Source organism: Equus quagga, unplaced genomic scaffold (assembly GCF_021613505.1).
Source record: "Equus quagga isolate Etosha38 unplaced genomic scaffold, UCLA_HA_Equagga_1.0 203_RagTag, whole genome shotgun sequence".
Taxonomy (NCBI): Eukaryota; Metazoa; Chordata; class Mammalia; order Perissodactyla; family Equidae; genus Equus; species Equus quagga.
The window spans coordinates 4,048,440-4,064,123 of record NW_025798627.1 but is presented as its reverse complement, the minus strand read 5'-3'; the positions used below and the strand labels follow the sequence as shown (position 1 = coordinate 4,064,123).

At 38.6% G+C, this 15,684-nt stretch overlaps 1 protein-coding gene across 2 annotated transcripts in view; it reads left to right on the top strand.

The window, feature by feature from the left end:
• The window catches only part of LOC124233464 (zinc transporter ZIP10), a 60,239-nt gene that overhangs the window by 40,032 nt on the left and 4,523 nt on the right, over window positions 1–15,684 (top strand). For both annotated transcript variants that reach the window (XM_046650568.1, XM_046650566.1), the window contains exons 6-9: window positions 1,725–1,845; window positions 3,045–3,413; window positions 4,582–4,662; window positions 12,096–12,286. In XM_046650568.1, coding sequence (XP_046506524.1) covers window positions 1,725–1,845; window positions 3,045–3,413; window positions 4,582–4,662; window positions 12,096–12,286 — 762 coding nt within the window. The remainder of the gene's footprint in view (window positions 1–1,724; window positions 1,846–3,044; window positions 3,414–4,581; window positions 4,663–12,095; window positions 12,287–15,684) is intronic.

Sequence of the window (15,684 nt, the reverse complement as noted above, 5' to 3'; positions counted from 1 at the left end):
GATGAAAAAGTGTAATGCATTTTTTGCAGAAAGGGAATTAGTGATACTTGAGTAGAACAGACATTTGACTGTCTGCACAGAAGGATCCTTTATTGGAAGGAAGCTTTCAGAACATAAGTTAAATAATATACCAGATGCTGACCAGATTCAGCAAGTTGGGTCTTTGAGGATAATGATTTGACAAGCTCTTGGCAAAGTGGACAATCAGACCCAAAGCCATTAAACAAAATCCCAGCTGGTGTTCACACTTTCTTCTTTACTCTCTCTGTTCATCTCATTGACTTGGGTACTGCTGTTGGCTCCTCCTCCTCCCTCTTTTCCCTTCTTTAACTCATGACTGCTGTTTTGTTTCCTCTTTTTAGGATGTCTCCATATTAGTTTCTTTTGAACATTTTCTGTTTCCCACCGTTTCTGTTATCTATTGCTAAAGCAGAACAACCCGAAACTTAATGGCTTACATCAACAATTTATTATTTCTCTTAATTCTGTCAGTAATTTAGGTGGGATTCAGCTGGGCACTTCTTTTGCTCCACTTGGCATCAGCTAGAGTCACTCATGCCACCACATTCAAACCCAGCCGGCATGAGTTGGCCTGGGCAGGGCAGAGCTGGAAGGTCCAAGAATGCTTCGCTCTACGTCTGCATCTTGGTCCTCCTCCACATGGCCTCTCTTCAGAGTCCAGACTGAGCTTCTTCATAGCATAGTGGCTAGCTTTCCTGAGGAAAAGCAAAAGGTGCCAGCCTCTTTGAGAGTAGTCCCAGAATTGGCACAGCATCGCTTCTGTTGCATTCTGTTGCTCAAAGCAAGTCAAAAGGCCATCCAAAATTCGGGGCAGGGGATAGACTCCACTTCCTTAGGGGTGGAGAAGAATGCTCATCCAGGGAGGGAGGAAATTGAAGGTGGCCATCTTGGAGCCTCTATCACACACTCCACCTGCCAGAACAAGCTTATTTACACAGCGGTTAGAAAACTCAGACATCTGAGACGTAGTTCACAGCCACCAACTAGAAGATGCTCTGCCAGTCAGTAAGCGTCTCCCAGAGGACACTGACCTTTGCTTTCACCCTGTTCTAATGTACTTGCTTATTTGATCTCTTACGTTAGCATAGATTAGAAGTAGAAATCTTAAGTTCGAAGAGTTGTTGGTGATAGTGACACTGATCAAAGAAGAAAGCAGACTATTAAGAGATAAGATAGGAAAATTCAAGCCAAAACAATGAAATACACAATATTTAGAATTTATTAGTAATTGAAGACAGATAAGATGAGGAAAGAAACTTGAGTATTGCAAAGCTGTTTGACGCTGGCCATTATGTCACATGTAGGGAAATGTCAGATTGCATTAAACACAGAATGAAATTCAAAGGAATAAGATTTAGTTTTTTGGAACTTTGTATTTCTACACACTTTTAAATAAGAGAGATTACATATATTTCACACATTTCATTTGGTTTGCATATAATAAAGTATTGTGTGCCCTATTCTTTGAAGTAGATGAATTGAACTTTTTAGTGGAGTATTCAAGAAAAACCGACAACATACAGATTTCATTGGATTTTTCATCTGGTTAGACCCCTTGATTAACTTCTAAACATGTTTTCTCATTCCTTTTCTGAATAACTTACGGACAGAGTTACCCGCAGTTACCCCATAGATGTTAACAAGTGAATATTGTTGCTAATTATGGCTGAAAATTTGATACTGATACCAGATGTTTTTTTCAGGGAAAACAGAAATGGTTTATGAAGCAGAACACAGAAGAATCAGCTATTGGAAGGAAGCTTTCAGACCATAAGTTAAATAATACACCAGATGCTGACTGGCTTCAGCTCAAGCCTCTTGCCGGTAGACAACAGTTCTGACTAAAGAGAAACTTTTAAAACATAAAAATTGAAATATTGCTTCTAAACTGAGCCTTGTGTTGTTTGAAATTTCTTGTCTTTGTGGCTTCCTTAATATTACTTTCTAACTTGTATTTCCTTCAATGTGAGTGTGTCTTAATTGTGATTTTGTTAGTGTTTTTATTGATTTCAGCCTCATTCATACTGGAATGTGAGACCAATTATGTTACAGGGCAAGGAACATATTGCACTTTGACTCTACAGAAAAAAAAGAATGAAACAAACAAAAAGGCTTTGTTAGTGGTGGATCAGTGTTGGTTTTATTTCTTGACAATGCATGATCTCTGTGCCCTCCACATGTGATTGGTTTCATACGGAAAAAGGAGAATAGTCTCTGCTTAAATTCTCTGCTCATCGATCCCTCTCTTCTGTCGCCCGATAGATGTAATGAGGTAGCTTACAGTTTTCAGGGAGACGTAAGAAACGTTTTAACCTAATTTTCCCCCTTTCTGTTTGAACTTGTGTTTCCCCTGAGTGTACCAATGATTTTCTGCAGAAAAAGGGCAGCCTAGATTCTTAACTGTAGACTCTGCCCCAGAATACAATTTAGGAACTATTAGGATCTTTCTTACGTAATAAATAGCTTTTGAAACTAGGTGAGAAGGCCAACCTTAATCTAAAAGAATAAATAAAAAACAGCTTATCAGATGCTATCATTTATCAGATAGGTGGAGCTTTGGAAGATGCAAGTTATTTAAATGTTGTCTTTGTTTTCTTAAAAAAGAAGGTTAAAGTAGGTAAACTTTAAGGTTCCTTCTTTCTCTGAAAAATTATGGGTTTATTTTGTTATCCTGTAAATGCTACACTAACGTGCCACCCTTTGATTTTCATCAGCTGTCCGTGATGTGGCTCTTAAGTTTCACAATACCTTCCTGCTTGCCAATTTTTCTCCTAACTCTGCCTGCTATTGATTTCGGTTCCCTCCCGTTTACCTCATGTTTCATCTTTTGGACCCTCAAAACCCCAGTTTGTTTTCTTTGTGTGCATGCATGTATTTATTTGTTTTTATACATTTATTAGGAATTTTAAAAGACATTCATTTAAGAAATGTTCATTACATTGCTATTCTGCCTGGGTTTAAATTAGCAAATATGCATTCACTTACTTGTTGATAAAGCATATCCTTTGCTATTATAAATATAGGAACTGATGACTTGGTTGTTTCTGAAGATCGACTTAATGAAACTGAACTGACAGATTTAGAAGGCCAACAGGAATCCCCTCCTAAAAATTATCTTTGTGTAGAAGACGAGAAAATCATGGACCATTCTCACAGTGATGGGTTGCATAGCGTTCATGAGCATGATCTTCATGCTGCTGCGCATAACCACCACGACGAGAGTAAAACCGTGCTGAGGAAACATAACCATCAGTGGCACCACAAACATTCCCATCACTCTCACGGCCCCTGTCACTCTGGATCAGATCTGAAAGAAACAGGAATCGCTAATATAGCTTGGATGGTCATCATGGGGGATGGCATCCACAACTTCAGTGATGGGTTAGCAATTGGTAAGTGGACTTGAAACTTGGGTTACCGTTTGCTCGTTAAGACCATTTTCTTTCCTTCACTATTTCAGTACTAATCTTAGGAATACATAATAATACATAAGATTAAAATTTGGAGCTTAACAAATACACTATTAAATATTTGTCATTTGTTTTTTCCAAAGGCTATGTTAATGTTTTTGATAAATTTACTTGGAGACGTAAGGTATAATTTCAGTGGGTTTTTCTTTGAACATGTAAACAAATATATGATATACTTTTACATATTAAATACACTTTACATATTAATTTCTTAGTCAAGGCATAGTCACCATATTGAAAAAGCTACCTTAACATTATGTTTTCAAATACATTTACACATCCTTCAGTGAGAACAAATTTATTTCAATCTTGGGTTTAATAATTTTTTACATCTTTGAAAAGGTGAAGAAAAATTTCACAATGTTAAAAATCCATTGTACCAAATTCAAATGTATTATATTAGAATCTTGCTAATGTAAACTGTTATTACCAGTTTAGGAAAACCTTAAATGTGATCAATATGTGATTTTCTTTGAGATCCAGACTCTGTTAAATAATCACTCAGAAGTAGGCTTTGGTTTTTTCCAGAAAAGTGAGACAGTATTTTTGAATCCACAGTGGCTGTCACATGTTAAAGATTGAAAACTTTTACTAGCAGAATCAGATGCATTTATACCTCTGATCTCAGTCCTCAAAACCATCAAACAATAATACTTTGTACCAGTTATGCTCTAGACCCAGAAAAGTTTGGATAAGGATTCCAGCCATTTCAATATCTATAAATATTAATACGAGAGAGTAAGCGCAATCATGGCCTTACGTGACTTAAAATTGAGATCAAACTAACCCTCAGAGATTGAAACACTCAGAACCTCCTGCTCCCAAGCTGTCAGCAAGTTAGAAGGCCACACAAGCAGAGGCTTTAGTTCAATAGGGAGTATTTCTGTCACTGAGTAGCTCCTTCTCTCGTCACACACCTATTGTACCTCGCTATATGTTCAAAAACTGGAGTGTGTAAGACAGGTGAGTCACTCGTAGATTCTGGAATTAATTTATGTAGGCAAAAGAGATAGCACCTGTGATTGTTAATGAAGATGGGAAACAGAAGATCAGTAAACGTGGCTTGCTTCTTTTTTTTCTCCCACCTCAGGAGCAGCGTTCAGTGCTGGATTGACAGGAGGAATCAGCACCTCCATAGCTGTCTTCTGTCATGAACTGCCGCATGAATTAGGTAATAGAGCCCTAAAAGTCATCCCAGAGCCCATCACACCTCAGACTTCTTCAAATGTAAACGCAGCCGAATTTTAGAGATTGTTAAAACGTAAAAAATGACTGATGGCAAGTATGAAGTGTCATCATTCTCTTATTTATTGTATAATTTTTGTTATATGCTCCTAAAACATGTATTGTTTTATATGTATGTATTTTTAATGTATGTGAACAATATTGTGTTATATCCCATTCTGTTTCTTACCTTATGTTACTAATCATCATGTTTTTAAACTCCATCCAGGTCACCATGAATTAATTTAATATGTTGAGTCTGCTCAGTACTCAGAGGTGTGCGTTTACCACATTTGACATATTTAGCATCTAGTATTGGACACACCATGTGGCCTTTAATTTCCTGCCACTACTCACAATGGCGCATTGAACATCTGTAAACGTGGTGCTTATAGACCCTGCAAGAACACTTTTTGGGCCTATACCCAAGAACGGAATGGATGAGTCTTAGGATGTGCATGCCTGAGAAGCGCCATGTCACTAAGATGGCCACACTAGTGTAATCTAACCTGCAGTCGCTGAGAGTTCCCGTGTTCCCACAGCCCTGCCCACATTCCACATTAACTAACTCTCTAATTTTTGCCAATTTAATAGGTATGAGATATTTCTCTGTTTAGTTGACATTTATTGATCTACCAGTGCTTTTTTAGTTTCTCTTCACGTGTTTTGGTTTTCTCCTATATGTTGAAAAACAGAAGTAAAAGGTGTAAACGTGCATTCAGATAGAAAATATCTGAAGAATGTGGAGATGACATTAATTTGAAAGAAACAAACTCTATCTTTTGAGTATCCAAGGAATTTCTTCATGTGCTCTTTCTAATTTAATATTTTTCTTCAATTTATCTGACTAGGAAACATCTATAATTTGTGTTTAATTGTCTTGATTGGTAGTAGCCTTACTTGCTCAGTTTGATTAGAAGTTATTCATATAATTTTCTTAGAAAATTATTAACTGTTCACAGAAAGCAGAAAAATCTGTTAGTGCTTACTTGGTGCTGATTCTTTAGGGCTTGACTTTCTTGTAGTTTTGATAACCTTGCCAACCTTGGGCATGTAGCCTTCCATCTTGTTCGTGCCCCATCATCCTTTACCCAGACCAGATCATCACTTCCTTCCTTGTCTTTTGCTTGGACAGTTTCCATAGTGTTAAATGTCTGGTTTCATTCCATTCCAGTGTACCTCATATACCTTATTGGCAGATACATCTTCTTAAATGTCACTTGCTTATGTAATCAAAATCGTTTAGTAGCTCTCCTTACATCTGAAGTAAAAGCTAAGATTCATTAGTCCTACTTTCAGTGACCTCCACTCGGGCTTCTACTTGCCTTTCCAGCTTCCCTCACTGTCCTTGCTGTTGCGTGTTTTCCACTTCACCCAAACACAAGGCACCAGACAGACACCTAAACCTGTTTCTTTGCTTATACCCTCCTCCTACGTGGCTTGTCCCACTACCTCTGTCCCTAGTTTTCTCCAGCTTCACTGCCATCCTCCCGTGTCCATGCCTTGGAGTACTCTTTCTTCTCAGCTTTATCACTTACTTTCTTGAGGTCCTTCTTTTGGTGCTTAGTGTATTTTCATTTTAGATGTCCTGTTTCTTAAAATGTAGGTTCTTTGTGTGCAGATACTGTATCTTCTACCCTTCTCTAACTACTTTCCTGTTAGAGAATGATCTGCCATGCCAGTACTTCCTTTCAATTCCATAGCAATACAAATCAAGGCCTTCTGTCAGTTTTTATACATGAGTAACATATTGCCTCATAGTTTTAACCTTTCACTTTTTCTTTGAACTTGCTTAGTAATAGTCACACACATATGTGGATAGTCACACACGTATCCACAGTATACTAGGGAAACCTCCGACTGCCCTTCCTGCCCACCCACTGCCCCCTGAATGGAGTATGTCAGGCCCCTTTGTGATTACGTGTGGTTTTACTGAATTGTCCTAACCCCCGAGGACCCGCCGAGGCAAGAATTGACAGTGGGGAGCTTGGAGATTAGGGATAGTTGCCCTCCTACTGCTTACTCCTCTTTCTCTCGGTAGTTTCTCACGGAAAGAGTGACACACAAAGACTGATAGCCGCATGTAAAACAAATGCACTGCATATCTTAATGGCCGGGTAAGCCCTTGACACCCAGTGCAGAGGCAGAGCTCTGGGAAGAGCTGGGTTAGAGAGAACTCTGCTTGGGCCCGGACTCCTCAGCGAGACATTCAGACCCCAAATCTCTACCTGTTTTACCCCACAAAGCAGAGGTTGAGACGCTACTGCTGTGAGAGGAAACTTCAATCCAATATGGAACTTAGAAGGAAAGCAGTGAGACCTTATGAAAATGTGCATTTTCCCCTAATGCCTAGTGCTAAATTGACGTAAACTGCCCCATATTCTAGCTGCTGAGGCTACTAGGGAAGAAAGAACATAAATGACCCAGCTTCCTCCCCTGGAGGCGACAGAAAAGGCTTTGGCCCTCATATCCATCAACATGGTGGGAAGTGGTCCACTGACCATAACTAAAGGAAGTAGAACGTGATTGTGGAGCCTAATTTTTGCCTTTAAGTCACCGTAATGGTAAAATAGGGCCAGATGAGATGTCTCTACTCTGATTCGATTATTCACTCTTACTCACTTGGAGACAGACAGGTGTGGAGAGAGGCATAGAACCTTCTTCCTCGGAACCTTCAAGCAAGGAAGGGGAGAAACCAGGCCCCTAGAGGCTGACACGGAAGCCTGGCAGGTCGACAGGGAGAAAGAGAAATCCTCTGCCTGCTTACTAGGTTACGATGTTGGCAAAGCAGCCTAAACATCATAGTCCAGGATAATTTATTCATTCTAAAACCTCTTTTGTCCTAGTTAAATTTCTTATTGTGAATTCTTAAAACTATTTTTGAGATTTCTATACTAAAGGCCACACCCTGAGGGGAAAGATGTGTATTTAAATTACTTTGCAGTGCGTTGCCCTCGGCCTCAGTCAGTCAGTAACTCCAAGCGTAGGCGCCCCTCTCCTGAACGGATGACTGTTTCTCTAGTGGTGCACGGCTGTGGGGTTTGTTTGTGTTTAGGAACGTGGTACGAAAAAGACGTGCACTTTCAAACCTAGAGCAGCATGCAGCTCGGAGATGCCCTCTGAGAGGCTTGCAGAAACTGAAACCGTCTGAGGAAACGGAAGACTCCTCTCTCTCCTTTCCTGTTTGCTCTGGGTGTGGTCATGGTGACATTGCCTGAATTATTACTCCTTTCTCTTTTCTGTTTTTGCCAAACTTGTGTAGCTAAATTTAAGTAAGTTACAACATTACTCTTGTATTCTCTGCACATTTTTCCACCATCCTAATAAGGAACTGTATAAACATTTGAAAAATAATTTATAAGAAAGCCACATAAGATTAGGGATAATCCAGAAGGATAGTTAATCAAACTCTCGTTAGATTAAATAACGTGTTTCGACTTCAAGGAAAGAACGTTTGGTAAATAAATGTAGCCATATCATTGAGATTCCGTTTGAAGAGGCTATAATACTGTCCATTTTTTCCTTTCCTCTCATGTGTATTAAGGGTTAAATAGAAATTCACCCTAAGATTTCCATAATATACGAAGTTGTCCAGGGACAACTGAACAGTCACTGTATGTATTCATCCATGTGTATGTGTGCATTATTGAAGGCAAAAATAAAGAACCGTAAAATACGTACTTGTTGAAGAAAACGTCAGTAGTTGATGTTAGCAGATGCTATACTACACAGTACAGTATAGTAATTCACATGCTATAGCGCTGGATCACATCAGTTTAACAGCTCTGGCAGGGACACCATTCGTTGTGCTAGTGATATCCTTTGTCAGCAGAAAGGAAAGACTACTGATTTATCAAAGACGGGGGCCAGCCCGGTGGCGCAGCAGCTAAGTTCGCATGTTCTGCTATGGTGGCCCAGAGTTCACCGGTTCATATCCCGGGTGTGGACATGGCACCACTTGGCAAGCCATGCTGTGGTAGGTGTCCCACATATAAAGTAGAGGAAGATGGGCACGGATGTTAGCTCAGGGCCAGTCTTCCTCAGCAAAAAGAGGAGGATTGGCAGCAGATGTTAGCTCAGGGCTAATCTTCCTCAAAAAAAAAAAAAGTAGATTTGCTTGTTTGGTATAAATCCTAACTGTGGGTATTTGATTTATTTTTCAAATGTTTATACTGGTTCTTACTAAGAAAGGAAGTAGAGAAAAAGGGAGAAAAATATGCAAATATCTTTGAGAATTTATAACCTGAGATAAGACAGGGACAAAGATAGATTTTAAATGAAATAATTCATCTTGATACAAGATCATTATATAAAAATCATTTATACTGCTATATATTAGCAGTGAACAGGGAAATTGAAAATTTTTTAAAGTACTATCTAAAATAACACCAAAAAACATGAAATACTTTGGTTAAATCTAACAAAATATACATAAGAATCTGTATGCTGAAAACTACAAATCGCCAACAAAAGAAGTCAAAGGAGACCTAAATGGAGAGACGCACCAGGTTCAGGAAACAGAGGACTCAGTATTTTTAAGATATCAAATCTCCCTGTAGAGTTAGTGCATCCCCATCCGAATCCCAGAAGGGTTGTTTTGGAGATAAATGAGCTTTTTCATAAGTTTATATGGAAAGGGAAAGGAACTTGAATACCCAGAAGGATTTTGAAAAAGGACAACAAAGTTGACTTTAAGGCTTACTGTAAAGCCACAGTAATCAAAACAATTCATACTGGTGAAAGAGTAGACACAGAGATCAGTGGAGCAGAGTATAGAGTCCTCGCATATGTAGGAACTTATTTTCAACAAAAATGCAAAGAAAATTCCATGTTGAAAGGATAGTTTTTTCAACAAATATTGCTGCAATAATTGAATATCTACTTAAAAAAAAAAAAAAAAACACCACAGACAAAAACTAACCCAAAAATGGATCACTGATCTAAATGAAAAATTTTAAAATATAAGACTTAGAAGAAAACATGGAAAAGCTCTTGGATTAGGCAAAGTGTTCTTAGGTCCAACACCAAAAGCATGATCCCTTAAGGAAAAAAGTAATAAAATGGACTTCATAAAAATCAAAAACTTTAGATAAAAGACACTTAAAAAAATGAAAACAGCAGCCACAGGCTGGGAAAAAATATTTAGAAAAATATGTATTTGATAAAAGATTTGCGTATATGACCCAGAAATCCTACTCACAGATATCTGCATAAGAGAAATGAACACTTAGTGTTGACACAAAAGCCTGTCTGTGGATGTGTACAGTGGCTTTATTCATAGTTGCTCAAAACTGGAAATAACCTAAATGTCCTTCAGCTGATGAATGGGTAAATAAACTCTGGTTCATTTAGGGAATGTTACTTGGCAGGAAAAGGCAGTGACTTTCTGATACAAACTGTTACGTGGATGAATCTTCCACACATTCTACTAAGTGAAAAAAATCTGGACTCAGACGACTTCATCCTGTACGATTCCATTTGTGTGATGTTCTGGAAAAGGCGAAACTGTAGGAACAGAAAGATCACTGGTGCCTATGAGTGAGGGGCTGAGGAAATTTTGGAGGTGGGAGTAAAGAAATAGTTCTAAAGTTTGATGGTGGTTGTGGTTACATGGTATGTACTTCTGTCAAAACGCAAATCTACATCCAAAAAGGGGGGGAATCATGTATGCAAGTTATATCTCGGGTTTAAAAAGTATTCATTAAAAATAATTCATCTCGAATCTCGATTGGTTAATTCATGCTGTGTGGTTGCCACTCAGGGATGAAGTGAATCATCTTGCTATCCAGTATTATCAGGGAAGGCATCAAAGTGGACATAGTGTGTACCTCTGTTCATTGAGTATTAAGTAATCCTTTTTAAACTCTCTTTTAAAATTCTAAAAGGAAACACTGTGTTTTATAACTTAAGAAGCATTCTTCTGTAGTCTCGTTTTGTATTCCCTAACCTCCTGCTAAATGAAATTGTCCCTTTAGCACAGTTGGTGGGTGAATTATTGACAATATGGTGGGGAAATTTGTAGAGGAAGAAGTTAGGGAACTCTTTCTGTAGAGGAAGCTGAGAAAGGCCTGAGGAAATGAAAACTCAAGGGGAGGGAGGAGATAAAAGCTGATGTTGAATCCAGGTCTCACCAGGAGAATTGAGTATTTAGGATCAGAGGGGAAAGATGTAAGGAGAGTATTAATATTAGGTGGAAACTGGAGAATGGCAATTTAGAAGCCATTGGTAGGTAATCTCCTTAGGTGTATCTTAACTTTCCCAATAATGTTGCAGGATTTAGTTTGTAGCAATTTGTTGGAATATGGAAAAATAATGCCTTGCACTAATTTCTTTGTTGTTAACTTCTACTTATTTGTTAGAAACTTTAGGACCTTGTAACCATACAGTTAGAAAATAACAAATCATGTATTTTTAGTCATGTGAGATCTTTTTTAAGAGAAAGAAACAAACCTCTGTATTTTGTATAGTACTTTGCCTCTACTAGTGTTGAATTATTGATTGGATGTTTGTATGTTTAGTAACAAAAAGTTTGTTATAATTAGTAAAACTATTGTTTTTGACCCTTTTGCTTCAAGATTATTATTTCTAGTGGCATTTTGCCCTTCTAGTAACATCTCTCTCAGCGATACTTAATCATTTTTTTCCCTGGTATTCCAACTTGAGACAGAAGAATAAGAAAAGCCTCTATTCTTTTTTACAGTTTTAGGATTTTCAGATTTAATTTTTTTCCTGGAACAAATAAAACATCAATGTAAACAACATACAATATACTTAGAGCGTCTGTTACCTCTTTCCTTACTTAGGCCGTTTCCCTTTGAAAAAGGGCAGCGATCAGAGAGCTCGAATTGTTGCTCACAAAAAACACAGTGACCCAGTTCTGTTCTTCTGGTTTTTTTTCTTTTTTAAAAAATTTTATATTTCATGTCATACCGTAAAATTGACCTTGCTTTTTGAGGTACAGTTCTTTGAATTTTAACATGCATATGGATTTGTGTAACCACCACCATCGGGATGCAGAACAATTCCATCACCCCAACCAACCCCTCCTGCCATCCCTCTGTCACCAGGCTTTCCCACCCCTGCCCTCTGGTGACCACTCAATGTTCTCCATCAGTGTAGTTTTGTCTTTGAGAATATCAGACAAACGGAATCATGTGTAACCTTTCAGACTGTCTTCTTTCAGCATCATGCCTTTGGGATTCACCCAAGTTTTTTGCATGTTAAAGCTTTAATTTAATAAGTAAAAAATAAATTTTCATGATAAAATTTCACTTCTTAAAGGTGCATTGTTTTTATGTCATTGTTAATTTTGTTTTTTTCCCTAAATTTGTATATAAAATCCTGTGGTTTTAAAACTCTCACATTATGTCTTAACTGCAGGTGATTTTGCAGTTCTTCTTAAAGCAGGCATGACTGTAAAGCAAGCAATTGTATACAACCTCCTGTCTGCCATGATGGCTTACATAGGCATGCTCATAGGCACGGCTGTTGGTCAGTATGCCAATAACATCACACTTTGGATCTTTGCAATCACTGCAGGCATGTTCCTCTACGTAGCCTTGGTGGATATGGTAAGATATTTTATATTTTTCTTGTTACACTAAATCTGTAAATAGAATGCAACTTTTAAAAGGGAAGAAACCTTTGGATATGGTTTGAAAGACTTAATTATTTTTCAAAATATAACCCATTTTAAAGACATGTGATATCCTAAATAATCTGTTAGGGAAAGACATTTAACTATAGGAGGGTTCGTTCTTGGCAAACCAGTTGAGATGCTGGAAATTTTTGTCCAAATGATGTTGCTATTCAAAGTAATCATCAGTAGTATTTAGAGATATAATTACAGAAGTATACTACTTTGAAGGTTTTGTGATATTGAGGTGAAAACGTTGTTCTTGTTAACAAAATAATTCTTTGAGCTTGCTTTGTGGTGAACAAGGAAGAAATACTATACCTCTTAGGTAAGCCAGTCTTCTGCAGAAAATGGTGTATATTCCAAGGGATTTAAGTAGTTTTCCTTAATTCTGTGATTAAAAATTTAGGTTATATAGTTTTGAAATGAGACTATCTGATAGATCCTACCAGGAGGAGAAGTGAATGTAATATCAGATTAAAAATAAAAAGTAACAAAATTGCTAGTTCTGCAAATACACTGCCTAACATATTTAGGATATTAAAGTAAAATTAAAAAACTAATTGTTAGTGTTTAGATTTATTAACTTTAAAGTTAGAAATAATGCCTATTTACTATAGAAAATTTAGAAAATAGGAACAAAAAGAAAAAATAGAAGTTGTTTACATTCTCCACCTAGAGGTCTGTTTCCCGAATCTCCTCTTAGACTTTATTTCCTATCGCCATGCTCACCTAATACTCTTGCTTCCTACTTCATGGAGAACATGGCAGCCATCCATCAAGACAACCTCTCGCAAGTTCCCCTCACTATTTCTATTCATCCCCCAGTGTCCATGCCTGTTGACCTTCTTTCCTGTTACTCTGAAGAACTGACTACGTTCCTGGCTGAGGCCAGCTCCTTCCAATCGTTCACTAGAACTTATCGCCTCTTGCTGACGCCCTTAAATTCTCCCCTTTTTCTTCACATCATTCATTTTTCCCTCTCTGCTGGATCATTCCTGTCAGCATCTAACCCTGACGATACTTCTCCCTCTGACAAGGTCGGGAGAGGCGTGGTTCTTAACTTGCTTCTTGTTTCAGCCGCCCCCAGTGCTCGCCTTCCCTCGGAGAGCAGTCACCCTTTCTTGTCTGTTGAGTCTCTTCTCTCTCGAATCTGGCCTCATCAGGTTTTCTCCCTAACCGCTCTGCAGATTGTTCTTGTCAGATTTACCATCTACCACAACATGCGTGGCGAAGTCCCCTGGTCATTCACCTGCCATTTACCCTGCACGTCTTCATCTTACGTGTCCTAACAGCAGCATTTGGCAGTGGGTCATTCTCTTCTCTCTGAAACACTCTCTTGTCACTTGCTCCTGTACCCCGCCCTTTCCTGGCTTCCCACCTCTGCCCTTTTTTTCTCAGGTGCTGGATCCTCTTCTCCTCCCCTACCTCTGTCAGTGAAAGCCTCTAAGAAGTCTCATCGCTCTGAATATTGATTGGATGATAATTCCAAAGTTTACATCTTAAGCCCAGACCTTTTCCTTAACTCCACATCAGTGTATGCACCTGTTAAACCCGAATGTCTAAAAGGTACTGCAGACTTACTATGTTCAGAACCCAGTCCTGAATACTTGCCAACCCCACGCCTTGCACCAACCAGCACCTCCTCTAGAATTCTCCATCTCAGAAATGACAGCTCCATTCTTCTAGTTTTTCAGATCACACCCTGAGTATCGTTTTTTGACTCTACTCTCTCTGTCCTCCCCACAGCTGGCTTGTCAGTAAGTCCCAAGGGCTGCAGCTCCTAACCACCTCTGCACCCCCACTCTCATGCAGGCCACCGTCGTCCTTCCCTTTCTGTCTGCTCGCCCTGCCCACCACGCACTGCATCAACAGCGCAGACAGGGGGATCTTTTTAAGTGATCCTGGTAAGATTAGATCATGTCAGTTATGTGCTTCACGCCCTTCAGTGGTTTCCATCTTATTCAGAGTAAAAGCACCAAAGTTCTTGTTTTGACCTTCAAGGTTTTTCATCCTCCTTATTTCCTCTTCCTCTCCCTCCTTCATTTCCTAATCTTCCCTCCTCCCCTCCCCGCTTCCCCAGGAGGTGCACTCTGCCTCGGGTCCTGGCTCTTGTTGATCACTCCACGTGGAATATTTTGTCTGCAGACATTCTCCCAGCTAGCTCCCTCACTTCTTGTGAGGCATCCTATCTAAAATTTGACTGTCTACCCCAATATTTCACATCCACTATCCCTACTTTAGTTTTTTCTCCTTTGCACTTGTATCTCGATCTATTAATAACACACTAAACATTTTACTTATTTATTGAGTTCATTATGTGCCCCACTAGGATGTCAGTTTTGGGAGGGCAGGCATTTTTGTCATAGTTCACTAACTACTGGACATGTGTTTACAATTAGTTGAATGCAGAATGAATGAGCTAATTCTTATCCTAGGAAGCTAAAGGTGTAAAAAGAATGAAAGAGTCTCTACAGTACATATTTATAGTCTAATGAAGAAGAAAAGTAGCCATCAATTACAATTCTTTTGATACATGTTATGATAAGAGTGGTGCACCATGTTTGTGGAACTACAGAGAAGGGCTCGCTAAAAACTTGGGAAATAAAATTAGGGAAGTGTTTCTGGAATAGGAAATCTGAGCTTGAATCTTAAAGTAGAAGAGTTTGTTAGAAGCAAGAGGAAAGGGCATATGAGAAAGCAGAATAATAAAGAGCATCATTGTTTGATCAGTGAGTTTACTCCTGGGACCATATTCTGAGGAAATAACCTAAAATGACTACTGCTAATATAACAAACAAAAATAAGACCATATTAAAGTGTTCTTTGCAGTAGTGTTTATAATGTCACAGTTTTATTGGAAAGACCCTAAATGTCCAAGAAAAGGGGGACAGACTATCCACATATATTTTAGGATTTTAGTGACACTGAAATATGTATTTTCTAATATTAAGTGGAAAATAGATACAAAAATTGCATCCATAGTTGGCCAGATCGTGACAGTCACACAACATGCCATGCTAAAAAGATCAGAGTTTATCTTATAAATTTGAGGGAGCCATTAAAAGGTGTAAGCAACAATGATGTGATCACATTTGTTTTAGAAAGACCGCTTTGGCTAAGGGGAGACATTTTTATTGGTTTATAGTCATTTTAGAAGATAGCAACAGTACCAGAGGTTTTAGTTTGAGGTGCCTTTAGGATACCCAGCTGGAGGTACCTGGTTTAGGGGGCTTGGACAGCACCTGTTTATCAACCAGTGAGAAGCATTGTTGCATTTTAACGAGGATGGCCGTACCAGTCGGTACTGGCTGGCTGCTAGCTGTGGTTATG